The 15,732-nt window shown below is 38.9% G+C and overlaps 1 protein-coding gene across 5 annotated transcripts in view; it reads right to left on the bottom strand.

Moving 5' to 3' along the window:
• LOC146383177 (synaptic vesicle glycoprotein 2B-like) overlaps positions 1-15,732 on the bottom strand; it is a 40,200-nt gene that overhangs the window by 20,676 nt on the left and 3,792 nt on the right. For 2 of the 5 annotated variants that reach the window (XM_084934381.1, XM_084934385.1), the window contains exons 2-9: positions 13,062-13,659; positions 11,625-11,851; positions 8,751-8,931; positions 6,058-6,209; positions 4,877-5,010; positions 4,545-4,634; positions 1,941-2,054; positions 185-273 (exon numbers count right to left, since the gene is read on the bottom strand). In XM_084934381.1, the coding sequence (XP_084790507.1) occupies positions 185-273; positions 1,941-2,054; positions 4,545-4,634; positions 4,877-5,010; positions 6,058-6,209; positions 8,751-8,931; positions 11,625-11,851; positions 13,062-13,234 (1,160 nt within the window). In that variant the 5' untranslated portion in view covers positions 13,235-13,659. Of the gene's footprint in view, positions 1-184; positions 274-1,940; positions 2,055-4,544; positions 4,635-4,876; positions 5,011-6,057; positions 6,210-8,750; positions 8,932-11,624; positions 11,852-13,061; positions 13,660-14,322; positions 14,400-15,732 lie in introns of all 5 variants that reach the window. The other 3 variants (XM_084934382.1, XM_084934384.1, XM_084934383.1) reach the window with 3 other exon arrangements.

Genomic DNA, 15,732 nt, shown 5'->3' with positions numbered 1-15,732 from the left:
GAATTTTCCCTCCCCACTGTTGTCAAGTGCTTGCTCAAAGGGGGTTGTGTGATTGTTGGAGTTTTCTCCCTTTTATTTTTGGGTCTTTACCTTACAATATAAAGTGCTTGAGGCAACTGTTGTTGTGATTTGGCAGCATATAAATAAAATTGAATGAAAAATTGAATTGAAATTGGGAACTTACCTGAAAGCCATGCAGAACCAGATGACAGCCATGAAGAGTGTAGCAAATCTCAGCTCTGCAGAAAGGAGAGATGCCACGTTCCTCAACACCTGGTTTACATATACAAACACAGAATGAGCCTAGAACCATGCAGTTTTTACTTATTACCACTGACTGCTTTGTTTCCAAAACAAGGAAGTTTTCCCTCACAACATGTACCTAATTGCCTCGTCTTTATAAGTGGCGACTATGAAAACAAGGAATGTGGAGCTTGTTTTCAGCACCACTTGCTTTTCCACATTTTTGTTAACCCATTTCCACTTTTTCAAAAAAGAAAATTTTGGTGATCAAACGCAGTCGGATGAGCATGTATATTGCGTGGCTGAGAGTGGACAGCCTGCAGATCTGCATGCATCCAAGCCAACCACAGCCTTGTGTACACCCTGAACCCACTCCTCGGCCACACACACCTGTAGCTCATTTACTCTGGTCTGAATCAGTTAATGAGTTTGTAAACTTGTAGCTTTTGTCTTGGTTTGTTTCGTTTTCACACAACAAAAAATCCAATTGAACTCCAAATAAGCCAAAATCCATAATTACAAACCACACAATAATGTTCAGTAAACTCATTGGCCAGATGTGTTTGGGGAAAGAGAAACAAAAGTAAGTACAGGAAGAAAGTGCAGTGTTCTGTACTGCTGAAGAACACAGAGAATTTATGGTTACTTCATGGCTAGCTGCTAGCCCGTAGAGACACAACTATAGTTCCCGCATTGAGAATACAAAGCATACAGCAGGATGTTTTTTTTAGCTCAAATCTGCAACACACATGATAGTTGGCTTGGATCGGGGTCAGCACATGCTCAGACATTAAACAAACTGCTCTGGAGGGGTTTTTTTTTAACCGTACCGAGACCAGCCTGTCCAAAGGATCTCGGTGCGGTTATTTTGGTCCACACTGTGTTTACTGTGTTCACACCTGCACAAACAAACCTCACCAAATGGGAGAATACAGCAGAGTCCCATTTGAATGGACTAAATACTACAGGTGTGAAAAATCACTCTAAGACTCTTTTTAAACCATGTGGATCAACTCTCACCAGTAAAAACATGACAAACTTTTACACTTTATATTTTAGTCTATTAAATCAACTTTAGATTTAGTCTACTAAAAGTATAACAAAACTAAAAGACTTAAGATGTGTAAATTATGTTTAATAAAAATTTTTAGTCAAAATTTGCTGTCAAAATTAACACTGGAGGTTTGTGTCAAGCAAATTCGAGCTCTGGTGCCAGAGTGTCATTCTCTTTATAGTGTGGGCTGTTTGCTTGTAACTTTCCTCCTAGTCAGCGGAGAAGAGTGTGTTTTGATCATTTATAATTGTTTTGACCAAACTACGTGTTTTGTGTGCTTCCTTTTTGGTGGTGATAGTAGCTTCTCTGTCTCTTTTAGTTAAGTTATTAACAAATAAATAATTAAAGTAATAATAATAATAACAATAATAAATTCATTTGTGTCATGTCCTTTGACACTTTCAACCTGGAGAGTTTTATTGTTATTTCTTGACATCCCTTGAACTATCTGGGGGAACGTAACATTTAACTAGGAACCCACATTCACCCTTCTCTGACCCCTCAGTAAATTCAATTTTATTTATATAGTGCCAAATCACAATAGGCACCTTATATTGTAAGGTAAAAAACCTACAATAATACAAAATAAGTCCAAGCCAGATTCTGAGCTAGAGATGGTGCTCCAGTCTGTGTTCCTACATACCAGTTTACAGAGTGTCAGTGAGCGTACAGCCCATCGTTGTACAGGTGTTCTTGTTGCACTCTGAACCTCGAAAAAACCGTCTTCAGTTGTTTTCGGTGTCTTGATGTGCACCACCTATAAAAAAAGCAAAACAGGAAACTTTTTGAAAAACACTGCGAAGTAGCTTTTTCTTAACATAACAGATTTCTTTAGCATCAGTTTTAGTTTCTCATCCAGACATTTTAAAATAAGAGCAGCTGCTTTAACCACACCGTAAAAAATCAAACTTGCAATTGCTGAGCTTACAGTCATTTCTTTCACAATTCAACAATAAAAGCTGAGTTGCCCCATAAACTCAAATACATTTAGGGTTTCAACTAACCCTTTAACGTTTTGGAGCAAAAGTTGGTCTCAGATGAAATTTATTGCTGGCAAAATGAATGAATTAAAGTTTTACATGAGTTGAAGCTGTTGGCGCCTTTCTGTGCCTGAGCACGCATGCGCATCTCATATTTTTGGATACTACGGGGTCTACTTTGCACTTTTGCAAGGACTGAAAGCCACCTGGCCGTCTGCCTTAATGCAAACACGAGGCTTTTCACACCAGGAGCTGGATGCAGCTAAGGTGTTCATCTCAACTTTCTTAAGGCAAGTAATGTTTCTTTTATTGTGCATTTATATGTGTTTACTACATCATTTAAGATTCCCCCTAGACTGTTTTACTCAATCGTGCTGCTTGAATGCCCTCGTGAGCAACTTGAATGTTTTCCATCATAAAATAGTGCTTTAAAGTTTTAAAGTCTTTAAAGTTTTCAGTTTGACTGAAACAGCTACTGCAGTAGCTGTTTCAGTCAAATCCAATGGTGGACTGGTGCCTCATGGTTGTCAATGTGAACAAACTGCATTGGTCATGCAACATGCAGCACCTGTATGTCCTCAGGAGACTGAGGTCTTTCAACATCTGCAGGAAGCTCCTGAGGATGTTTTACCGGTTGGTGGTTGCCGGAGTACTATTCTATGCTGTGGTGTGCTGGAGTAGCAGCACAGGAAAGAAGGACTCATCCAGGCTGAAAAAACTAATCAGGAAGGCTGGCTCTGTGGTTGACATGAAGCTGGACACAGTGGCAGAGCAGAGGATTAAAGAAACTGCAGGATATTATGGAGAAAGCCGGGCATCCTCTGCATATGGTCATAAACAACCAGAGGAGTCTGCTCAGCAACAGGTTGCTTCTCCCAAAATCTTGGACCAACAGACTTAAAAACTCCTTTGTCCCACACGCCATCAAACTGTTTAACTCGCTGGAGGGGAGAGTGAGGGGAAACAGGAGGATAAAGGAGGCCGACTAAGCTGTAGTGTTTTTTCACTGTGCAATAGACTGTGCAATAGTTGAAATGTGCATTAGACTTTGGCTGTCTACATCTCATTAATGAGTATATTTCACTAGTATTCCTATTTATTTCTATTATATATTCTGTATTTATTAGTGCTGTCAGCGTTAATCTTGTTAAAATGACGTTAACGCCATAACCGCATTAACGTGACAAATCTCCGTTAGCTCATTAACGCGGATCGTCCCGCGCATGGTGCTGCACGGAGTCAACGTGTTAGCGTGGTTAGCTCATCAACGCATTAGCATTGTGCAGCCCCACGTACGGGGCAATAATGCGTTTATGGCGTTAACATCATTTTAACAAGATTAACGCTGACAGCACTAGTATTTATATATGTGTATATATGCTATATTTTTATACTTAAGTTCGCACTCCCTCATTCCCCTTTATTTGATATTCTAACTCTGTAATATGCAACTTCTGTTGGTGTTCTGCAACTGGAAACTGAATTTCCCGGAGAAACCCACCAGATGGATTAATAAAGCTCTATCTCATCTAATCTAATCTAATCTAAAACTGAAGAACAGATTGTGGGTCTGGATTCACCGCTTTCAATGTCTGAATGATGAAGCCCAACAGCATCTCATGAGAAATAAAGCCCCTGGTCAATATGGTTTTCCAGCATAATTTTACAAAGAATTTTGGCCTACACCGGCTCCTACTTTTTTCAGAATGGTCACTCAAATTCAGAACGATTAGACTCTATCTGCAAACATCATTAGTCTACTACTTAAACCCGGCAAAGATCCTATGCTCCCATTCAGCTAGAAAAAATCACTCCATTCACAATATATTCTGACCAAACAGTTTTTTTTATCAAGGGTAGACACTCAGCCAATAATACAAGCAGATTGATAAATATAATAGATTATTGCTCCATCAACAAATTAGAAGCCACAGATGTCTCTTTAGACGCAAAAAAAAAAAAGAAAGAAGAAGAAGCAGGAAACCATGACAGTACCAGAATAATGACTGTGTTACTAAATATCTCACTAGAGCAATATATGTATGTGTCAGTGCATGGGTAAGTAAAGGTAAATTCAGAAATGACACTTATAAAAATGTGAAAATCTTCACTTAACATTAATGCGTGCCGTAAGCTGTTAGTTATCCTTGAGCGGTTTCGTTTTATTGTTGAAAATAAAAATTTAAAAAGTTACCATCAAATACAAAAATCAGTTTATTTGAAAGTGCAATAAGAATCATTATTGTTAATTAAAATCATTTACTTACAGTGAAGACTTTTTCCGGCTGCCCCTTGGCTCTCCAGTTAGTGTCATGGACCTGTTTTAGGATCATCCACGCCTCATCATGTTTGCCATTCTGCTCCATAAACAAACACAGGCAGATGTATTCAAACTTACACACAGCCATGGAAAAATGTTACAAAGAAAAAAAAATGTGTTCAGTGTTCATCTATAGTGAATGTGAACTATCTCGGTGATCTCCAACAACACTTTCATGGTCTCTTTTAAATTGATTAACAACTATGCCAGCTATGTTCTTTCCACATGTGTACACTTTGCAGGCAGGTTTACAAAGAAACACTATGCTAACAGTCTCACCTCCAGGAGGAAACGTGGGCTCTCGGGCATAAAGGTAAGTCCAACCAGAGAAGCAATTGCAGGGAGAGCCGCAACCAGGACGAACACTCGCCAGGCGTGGAACTGAAATTCTGTGCCCATACTGAAGCCCCAGCCTACACACACACACACACACACACACACACACACACACACACACACACACACACACAAATCACTGTTTACAAGTTTTGAGAAAAATACTAAGGTTTTACTTCAAACTGTCAGAAGTAGAAATGTATCATAAACAGTGATTCAGAGCAGCATTAAGCAATGCAGGTGGTAAATGATGCATGTTTCCTCTCTGAGTTTACCGTAATTGTATGTATTTGTAGCTGAGACTGTTCAGGGTATTTAGTCCAGACAGAACAGAGAAAATCTTTTGTTTTGGTTTGTTTTTCAACAGCTAGTTCAACTCAGAAACTACAGGATAACATTGTGCATTACTTTGAGGTTTGAATGTGCCCCAGCACTAAAAACTTGCAGAAAGCCATAATCTACAGAATCTTATTGGTGTGAAATTGTAGAGCCCTGCAAAATAGAGACTCCTATTGCACCTTTAGTAGCACAGTGCCTTGTCACTGGGATAGTTCTCTTAACAAGTACTAGCCATAATGCTAACCACTGCACTAATGTGCTGCTGATATGCAAGACTGATAGAAAATAAAACTTAACAGGTTGCACCTCTAACAATGAGGTTGAGGTCACTGAGATTAATTTCATCCATCTTCATTATCCTATAAATAAAAAGTCTCATTGAGATTAAAATGTCTTTCCAAAGGAGACCTGGCCAAGAGGGCAGCAAAAGTTACAACTGATTAGCTTTTTATGGCTGACAAAACAAAACTATTGATTCACTATTGAATAGATAGTTGTGAATAGATTCACAACTATCTATTCACAAGTGTGTCAAAAATCTATCTAAAGAGCAATGAATATATCAACATTTTTCCACTTTTATTCAAAGGTTACAACCAGTGTTTAAAAATATACGTGGCATGTAGACTGGCATAGTAAGGGGCTGAACCACAGCTCTTCAATAAGAAGTCTAGCTCCATTTTCTCCTGAACCACATCCACCAAAGGTGTGAATGCACTCACTGGTCAGTATTGCTCACAAGCAAGAATGTAAAGTATCCTTTTTCATTTTTAAAACAGTCTTACCATATCTGGGTATAATTCCCCAGGCAGTGAATGAAGCATAGATCCCACCAATCATCCAGAACATACACAACCAGGACAGATGCTCTCCTCTCTTGTTCATCTGAAGAAACTCTGAGAAGTACGAGTACACGATCGGTGCTGTGCCACCAATACTGAGAGCAAAGACAGAAAAGAAGATAGTAAGGATTATTATTTAAATAATAATCAGCCACAACATTATTTTAAAGATTATTATATTCCCCCAGAGCAAAAAAAATTAAGAAAACAGATGCTACACAAAAGCAGGTTGTGTTTTAGAAAAAGTCCACTGAAAATCACAGAGCAAAGATATGTAAAGATATTCTGAGCAAAGCTGACGTTTTCTTGGAGGCAACAAGAGTTCATTTGAAATTTGTATCACATTCTAAACCGCAACAAGGTGACATTTGATGGCACAGCCACCCCAGAATTCAATTTGGCCTCCTTCAGCGTCACTGGACTTGAAGTGCTGTCAGTCTGAAAACATGACCAACATCACTGTAGATTGGGGTGGGTTGTCTGACTCTAAGGTAACTCTAAAATAATGCTTGACTTTGAGGTGTATGATTTAATAAAAGAAATTATATTTACAGAGTTTTGAAGAGAAAAAGTATTCCCAAGCATTTGAAATAAAAAGATGTGCAGATGGATGTTCATGTGAGAATGAGCTACCGATAAATCTAATTGAAGTGAAATTGCATAAAATGAATGAAACGTGAAGTGAAGTGCATCCATATGTAACTGAATGTTCAAATGGGAATTACTAAGAAGTCATGTTACACAACAACATAGAAAAGAAGAAAATGTAATGAAGTGATTTTAAAGTTTCAACTTTGTTTTAAATCATGCATGTAGAAAAGTAAGAGAGGGGATAACAGGATGTAGCTGGACATCGGGTGATAGATGTGAACAACGGTGACTAGACATCACAATGGGTTGTTCAGAATAGATAAGTGGTTCTTCCCTTTGTCTCCTGTCAGATGAGCAGTTCAGAAGATTTGATCTAAGAAGTTCATATTTAGAAATTCCAGGAGAGACACCAGAGGGATCAACCAGTGCTTGATTATTGTTGCACACACAAGACACTTGATCCAAACTATAACTTACCCTGTCATGATGCTGTAGATACATACAAACAAAAACTGTCCCATTGTTCTACTAGAATCTGTGGTTTTTTGCTGCTCAGTCTTCCCAGCATTTTCCCACATGCCACATTTTCAGTCATTCTCTCCCTCCACACATTCAGGGTTGAGATTCTTTCAACGGTGTTAAAATAAGACGAACACAGGTCACAAGCCCAGTGTTTAACACTCTGAAGCCTACTTTATCTAGATGTGGCACCTCACCCCTGTCCCCCAGTAGGCACAGTCTTGGTGATTTCTGTAATTTACATTTGTCCCAGCTCTCCATGTATTTTAAAACAATTTCCCATATTGGGAAGACCACGGGACATTCCCACAAAGCATCCAACAGAGTACCTTTTGCTTCTTGGCATTTCCAACACGTCATCTTTACTCATGCACATTTTACGAAGTCTCGTTGGTATGTAATAGTACCTGCTGAGAATTTTATATCGGATAAATCTACCTCTAGCTTCCCTGATTTAAAGCCCATTTTCAGAAATAACTGAATTCCATGCTCCCTCATCAAGAGTACAATCCAGATCTCTTTCTCAAATACTTTTAAGTCTTTTACGTGTATTGTTTTTAACCCAATGACCTAAATTACACCATTTTGACACCTTTGTAAGTTAAAGCACAGCAACTGCAAACTTAATTTAACTTAATTTGACAGAAAACACACTTGTCTTGGCTAAATTAGAAAAGATAGCCATGGCCATTATAAGAAAAACATTGAAAATAAATGTGTCCCATGTGAATGCAATTTGGCTCAATATGGAACCTCATTTACTTCTACATTGTGTAAAAAAAATGTTCTGCACTTGGGTTGAGGAGATTCCAGTCAACTAAGGTAAGGCTGTTTTACTCCAACTTCAGTTGATAATCTTCACTATGGTAGCTGCTATAGGACAAATATGTTTTAGTTAACTAAGAGAGACCAAAATATTACATTTACACTGTAGCTTATAAGGCTGTTTAGTGTGTTTCTGCTGCTGTCTGGACCAGCTCTAGATCCAACAGCCATCCCTATCTCTGGATGGCTGTCAGTCCACTGTTTACCTCAGCTGTTAATGTGGGGTAAAAAGCATCCACCCTAATTTACTTTGAAAAAGGCTTTAAAACTGTGTGAAAGGAGTCCGACAGTCAGAGAGTCAGACAAGCTCAATTCGGCTGATGAGAGCCATACTGAGGTGAGTTGTTGAGGATATGCTGAACTGTTGGTAACACTGCTGTTAGCTCCTGTTAACCAGCGTCAGTGAAACTGTCTTTGAAGCTAATGTAACTTTGTTGGTCTCTGATGCTTGAAAATGTAAGAATCAAAGCTTTTAGAATCAAAGTCCCAGAAAGTTGGTTCTGTTCATCTGGATGTAGCGTTTTCAGTAGGAGAAACATTTTCATCACTCATCCAAGTGACTTCTTCAGTCTCAGCTGACTGCAGGTTTCCCCAACCTTATAAACAGTATACTGGCCTGTAGGTGTGTGTGTGTGTGTGTGTGTGTGTGTGTGTGTGTGTGTGTGTGTGTGTGTGTGTGTGTGTGTGTGTGTGTACATTACCCAATGCCAGAAAGAAGTCTGAAGAAGAGAAAGAAGCTGTAACCCTGAGCTAAGGAAGACATAAATGCGAAGATACAGTTTATAGATAATGCCAGAATCAGACATTGCCGACGGCCAACTTTGTCTGCCAGTCCTCCCCACAGAAATGCTCCCACCATCATGCTCAGGAAAACGATGAGACCTGCACAAAGAAGAAGTAATAGAGGATGCCATATCAAATTATTTAATACTAAGGATATGTTGCAAAACCTCAATATACTCAAAATCAAAACCACATCTGATTAGTTTCATCTCTGTTACCCTGGTGTTTCTACTCCTCCCTGACTGCCTTTTGTGTCTGTGTATATCTAAAGCCTCAGTTTGTCGTTTTCTTGTGTCTTCACTGTGTATTCTGGCTGTTTGTTCCCAACTTATTTATTTAACTTTCTCTTAAATTTGGTTTTGTTTTCTTAAAACGGATCACTTTTTTACTTTTTCCTCACTTCATCACACTCTACCATGACACACCTATTATCAAACATGCTCTGCAGAAATATATGAAATCAAATTCCTTCTTTACCTTGTTTGGTATGGACTTTCATGAGCAGATTGCTTTAGCCTTAGGCAAGCATTTAACATTGATTGGTGCCAGAGATTGGCATGCTGACAATATTTTAAACCAGTGTACAGATGGCCATGCAACACAGGATAACTGTGACTCATCATACTGGTCTCCAGTATTTTACACCACGTGTAAAATATCTGTTTCACAAAGGTCCAGGGACACCTGGGCAGCACCCATATGCTTTTTTCAAGGTCAGTACAAAAATAATTGGTGTGTCACTCTACTGATTCAGAACACGAACACAGACAACCACGTTTAAAAATATCGGTTTCGATCAAACCATGGCAATTCAATTCAGTTTTATTTATAAAATACTAAATCACAACAGCAGTCGCCTTAATGTGCTTTATATTGGAAGGTAAGCACCCTACATTAATAAATAGAAAACCTTAAAAATCAGACATCAGGGGAAAAAGAAAAACTCTCTTTTAACAGGAAGAAACCTCTGGCAGAACCAGGCTCAGGCAGCAGCCATATGCTGTGACCAGTGGGGGATAAGGATGGGAACTGATAAGAATTTAGCAATTCCGATTCCATTATATCACTTGTTGATTCGAGCCTTTATTGATTGTCATTCTCATCAATGAGAGTTACCACCATCACTAAGCAGCATCTCATTACATTACATTTGTGTAAATTGACTGCATACTGCGTTGTCAAATGTTTGTGTGTGTTGGAGGCATTTCCCCTCTTTTGTTGAGATTGCTGTTAAGGTTATTACTCAAAAAAAAAGTAAAGTATTACATATATTACACGAATACCTTTCTTAAACAAAGTGTAGTACTCTATTTGACTACTAAATTTACTGCGGAGAGATTAACTGACCTACAAACAACTATACAAATAACTTATTCTTCCTGTTTACATCAGTTCACACAAACTACTATTTTATTACTTTTTAGATTTTAAACTGATAGAAACTAACAAACATCACAAGCGAAAACCTGATTCACATGGTGACTTTTCCTCAGAAAAATACCGTTTTCATCTCGAGTCATTTGGCTCAACAGTTACCAGAGGTAAAAAGAAAGCCTCGCTTACAGCCCAGACATTTTTTGTTCACTAACGACTTCTTGTATCTAATATATTATCTCCCCCTGCAGGTAATGCAATTTCTGCACGCAGTAATGCAACTTCTGCATGCGTATTCATTTCACATTTTAAGGAGGCAAAGCGTGAAGTGGACTCGGTGGACTGGCGTGTCTATTACATGTTTAGCCGTGCTACTGGGGTGAAAAATTGCATCAGTAGCTGAAAGGGTCACAGCAGAGGGAGCTACATGAGATTTCTCATCAATGCCAAATTATCGTGGTATGATACCTGGATATCGTGTTGACTACTGCAAAGTCATTTTCAGGTTTTTCTCACCAGTGATATAATAACTAACACCTTCCAGTACATCTTAATCTGTTGCCACTGAAACATTTCAATATATATATTAAAAAAAAATCTATTGTGGTGCCCATTTATCACATCAACATCTTATTGTGATAAGGCAAACAGACTTACTGTGTTCATGTGCCTGGGTTGACAGCAAGAAAAAACTACCAGCTAAAAGCTGCAAGCAAAAAGGAAAAAGAATATTCTCCAGCTTAAGTAATAATACTTTTGGAAAAAAATCATTGATGTTATGACACCTTGGCATTGTTTAAGGCACACTGTTGAAGTAGTACAAGCATCTAAGAACCTGATTATAAAATGACTCCTATAAAAAAGCTAGCAAATACACTTAATCGATGTGGAACATACTCCAGATCTTTTATTTTCTACATTTTTGATAATATAAAGGGAACAGGCCTCATCTGGGTATGAATCCCTGAGATGTGGAGCTATTTATGAAAATTAATGTAGCTCCCTAAACAGTTAATGAAATGCTTTTGTTAAACCCCTTGAATTAGTCCTCACTTCAATTACATATTGCACTTTTGATTTAAAAGCCACTATACAAAACTGCCTCATTGTCCAAATACTGCTGGACAAGCACTGCTTGCTTTGACAGAACAACACAGATGTAGTGCACCTGTGGGTAGAGTGGGTCATCTACCAGTTGGAAAATTGGAGGATTCATCCTTTCCTGTCAATGTGTCAAAGTATTCAAGATACTGAATCCCCAGTTGTCCCTGATACATTAACAGGTGAGTTGGGTGTGTGTGTGAAGGTAGATAAAGGCAGTGTATGAATGTGTGAAGTACTTTGAGTGCTCAAATTGAGAAGGAAGGGACCTCGGATTGTGCTTATTCTAAACAACAATCACTACAGTTAATGCTTACCCAGCATTCCTTTCTCTGCATTGGACAGACACAGGTCCTTTTCTGCAGACGGTAGAACAAATGCAACCACAAAACACTCAACTCCATCAGCCATTAGAGCCAGGCCCAGCACTATGAAGAGCATCCACTGGAATTTCCCATGACCACATTCTTCCATGATGTACTCATACTGCTCAGATAACTCCTCTAGATCAGATGCTGCACTGCTACCTGTTTGAGGTTTAGCCCTGGAAGAAGCCATGAAGACAAAAGAAAATGTGAATCTTTGATTACACTGAAAACTAGATCTGATTACACTGTCCTGAATATATAATAATACTGTATACTTTATTGATCCCTTGAGGAAATGACTCTCTCTGCAGAGGGCCCCACAAATCAGGCGCCCGGGGTGCAGTGTGTATGGACGCTACCTTGCTCAGGGGTACTTCAGGGTAGCCATTCAGTGGATTCAAACCCCCTACCTTCTGATCATGGGGTGACCACGCTACCTACTGTGCTATCCCTGCCCTATATCTGGTTATTATTGCTGTCACTCTCAGATATGCTATCATGGAAATTATTAGGTTTTGTGCCCAGTTTTTATTTTTGCATTCCCATATTTACAGCGTTTTGACTTTTTTTTCTTATTTAAGCTTAACCCTTTCATGCATAGTGGTCACTACAGTGGACAGCTATTCAAAGGCTGTTTTCTTGTACTTGTGTCAGTGTTGATGGTATACTTGCACATAAACCACTACACTGGACACTGATGTGTCACTCCATACCCTGCCACCCACTGGTCGTTTAATGTTACTATAGATGTATGACGTGTTTCATTGTAATTATTATCATTAAAATCAGCAACCCCCCCCCCAAAAAAAAACAACCTAAACGTTATTTAACCCTGTCATGCATGAATTATGACAACCTCATCAGGATTTTTTTTAAGTACTTTATTCACCTTTTCATGCCTAAAGATGGATAAAAATACTTAAGAAAAAATCCTAATTGAGGCTGTCATAATTATGCATGAAAGGGTTAAGTAACATTTAGTTTTGTGGGGGGTTGCTGATTTTAATGATATACTATTTATTATTACAGATAAACTTAAATAGCAGTATATTCCCTCTGCAACATTAAAGAAATATGCACAATAATGAATCAATAATTATAATCCAGTATTATATATGATTCTGCATTTTAGTTCAGACACTTTCAGTATCTTTTGATACTAAAAAATGTACACTAATATTTAAACAGACTGTAAAACAATTATTAAATATAAAACAAAGTTTAAACTCCAGTGCAGTGGCCCTTTTTATTTAGTTTCTGTGATATGGCACAAACTTGTAAATGCATTTATGACTGATCCATTTTTCAGATTTCCTGAGAACCCTCACCACCAGCTACCACTCTACAGTGAGAGTGCCCAGAAACATTAAATATGCAGTGCCTCACCATGCAGCTCTCTGTGCAGCCTTTGTGTCATCAGGATGTGGAATCCCTTGATATTCTCCTTCATACATCTGATCCTCTTCATCATGTCCTTCAGTCACATCACTTGCTGCATCGTCTTCCTGAAGAGGGTAGTCTCCTTGGTTGTATATGTTGTTCTGGTAGTGGTCAGCCATCTTGGCCGACTAGACCAGCTTTTCTAACTGTTAATATAACTGTAAACCTAGATAATAATAAAAGGTTTTGTTTGGCTTGTTAATTATGTCAGTTCTGAATTTTAGGGAAAAATATAGTTGTCATAAAATAGCAGTTGGAGTTCTTAGTTAATCATACTGACTTACTACCCTTAAAAACTACTTTCAAGGTCATTAGTCACTTTACTCCACTTGCTGGTTTTTAAACTTAATAGCAAATAAAGGTCTATTAATGACATCACACCATCAGTCTGTATGATTTGCAGTGCAGCCTATTCAGGTGTGACTGTCCCAATAAAACCAAACTTGTCTGTTTCATCAGTAACTTCTGCTCCATGTTGTGCTTCTTATGGTGCTGTTAGTGGTAATTCCAAATTCCTGTAAGGTCTTCTCTTCAAAGTTCACTCCTGAAAACAAAAAAAATGGTTAGTTTATTGTACACTGTGACACTCGGAACACAGAAGACCTTAACTACCAAAATATACTTTTTTAAACGTATTTATTTTTTACGTTGTGGTGATAGTGGTGATGATGGAGGTGGTTACTGCTGATGAGCACTCTGCTCTGCGTATTAACTTCATTTGTATGACTGTGTTTCCCCATTTGGTTTCTTTTCAAACTTCCTTCTTTATTTTAAAAGTTTGTTGTCCCTTGTGCCTTTCTTTTAGATTTGCTTTCCTTGGCTCATTATCCATCATTTATGGTGCTTTCCTGAACAAATCAGAAATTGGAAATTCCGAGTTCCCAGTCGGAAATCAACTCAGATTTGAAGTGAGCTAGCAATCCAAGATGGCAGCATGCAACATAAACAGTAGTAAAATGTTTTTCTTTTTCATCTGTACTGCCACTGTTGTGTATTTTTGACTCACTCAATAAGCCATATGCAGAGCATTGATCAGTCTCTATCTGTAGATGTGTTTTTTAAGCACCAAAACATAAATATTATGGTGTATTGTTAGTGATAGTGAATTTATCTACCCTGCTAGGAATCAAAACAAAGGCTAGAATGATGGACAAGCTGTGGGTGCTAATAAGACATGAGAGAGGAAAGTGAATGCAGTCTGCTATACTTCACAGAGACATGGCTGCTCCCAGACCTCAGTGCCACAGTAGGTTTTTCATTATTCAGGCTGACAGAGACGCCAAGCTGAGCAGTAAGAAGAAACAAGAAGACATTGTAGTGCTTGTTAATGAAAGGTGGTGCAATCCAGGACATGTGCACGTAGGAACATCTCTGGTTGCCTGAAACTGAACTTTTAGCTGAGGCTATTATTGTGAGGCTGCACTATTAGTGATCAGTGTTTTCATTACCACCATGGAGCAGTGGCAAGCGACATCAGACACACAACTGTCGCGACCTACAGTGTAGGCATCCAGTGGCATTCATCACCATCAGCGCTGATTTTAACTATATAAATATGACTCCACTCTGCCAACTATCCAGCATACCTTGAGTTAGCAAACTCACCGTGGCAGCACTCAACATAAACACTAGTAAAACTGTAAACGTTTAAGGTTTACTGTGGACTGCAAAACACAGGAGAGTGAAGCCCTTTTTCAATTAGGACCTACTTGGATTGGCTCGAGGCGGCACGACTCAGCTTCTCATTTACATTCGAGTACCACCTAATGTGCATGGAGTTGTTATAGCAACGTGGCTGAACATCTTGTGATGGGACATAAACACTACAACAAAGGTGGACGTTGAGCTGATGGTATACCAGCTGCTCAGTCTGTAGCTTTTCGTCAGACGGGGACCATGGTGTTGTTTCTGTGCAGCTGTTTACTTCATTGCCAGGTTTCAAAATAGTGTTTTTGATTTTCATAAAGAAAATGCATTCATAACTCATTGACTGACGCCACTGACCAGCCAATCAATGGCATAAAGTCTGTTGATGTCACATTTTCAGATCGCTTGGAGCCCCAGCCAGTAGCTGCTAAAAAAGTACCCGGTACTTTTGACCTAATGGAAAACCCCAAAAACCTCATCAATCTGTGCCGAGCTGACCTGAGTAGGTACTAATGGAAAAGGGCTATAAAACTCTGGTCCTTTTGAATGCATACATGCAAGGATTTTATATAGAGCCACTGCCCTCACCCCATTTGTTACTGTTAACAGGACCAGGTTGTGGTACCAGGACCAGGTTAACAGCATGCTCCTGACTTCCTGTTGCCACTCAGTTGTGCTTTGTATGTGCTCTGTGATCCACATGAGGATGACATCAACAACATAACAAACTACATCACTGATTATATAAATTTCTCTGAGTATACAATTATCCCAATCAGGACTCTATGCTGTTTTCTCAGCAACAGGCCCTTGATCACCAGTGACCTGGAGGTCCTAGTGAATGAAAAGAAAGGAATCTTTAGCTCTGGGATCAAGGATATGTTGAGAAGGATACAGTGTGAAGCTGGAGCTGAGTAGGTGTGAAGATACCTACAGAGAAAGGCTGTACACCAAACGCTAGTTGCCCTAG

The sequence above is a fragment of the Perissodus microlepis genome, chromosome 7, assembly GCF_051167445.1.
Source record: "Perissodus microlepis isolate ML-2025 ecotype Zambia chromosome 7, ASM5116744v1, whole genome shotgun sequence".
In the NCBI taxonomy this organism is placed as follows: domain Eukaryota; kingdom Metazoa; phylum Chordata; class Actinopteri; order Cichliformes; family Cichlidae; genus Perissodus; species Perissodus microlepis.
Note: the sequence above shows the minus strand (reverse complement) of the source record. Positions and strands in the feature narration are given on the sequence as shown.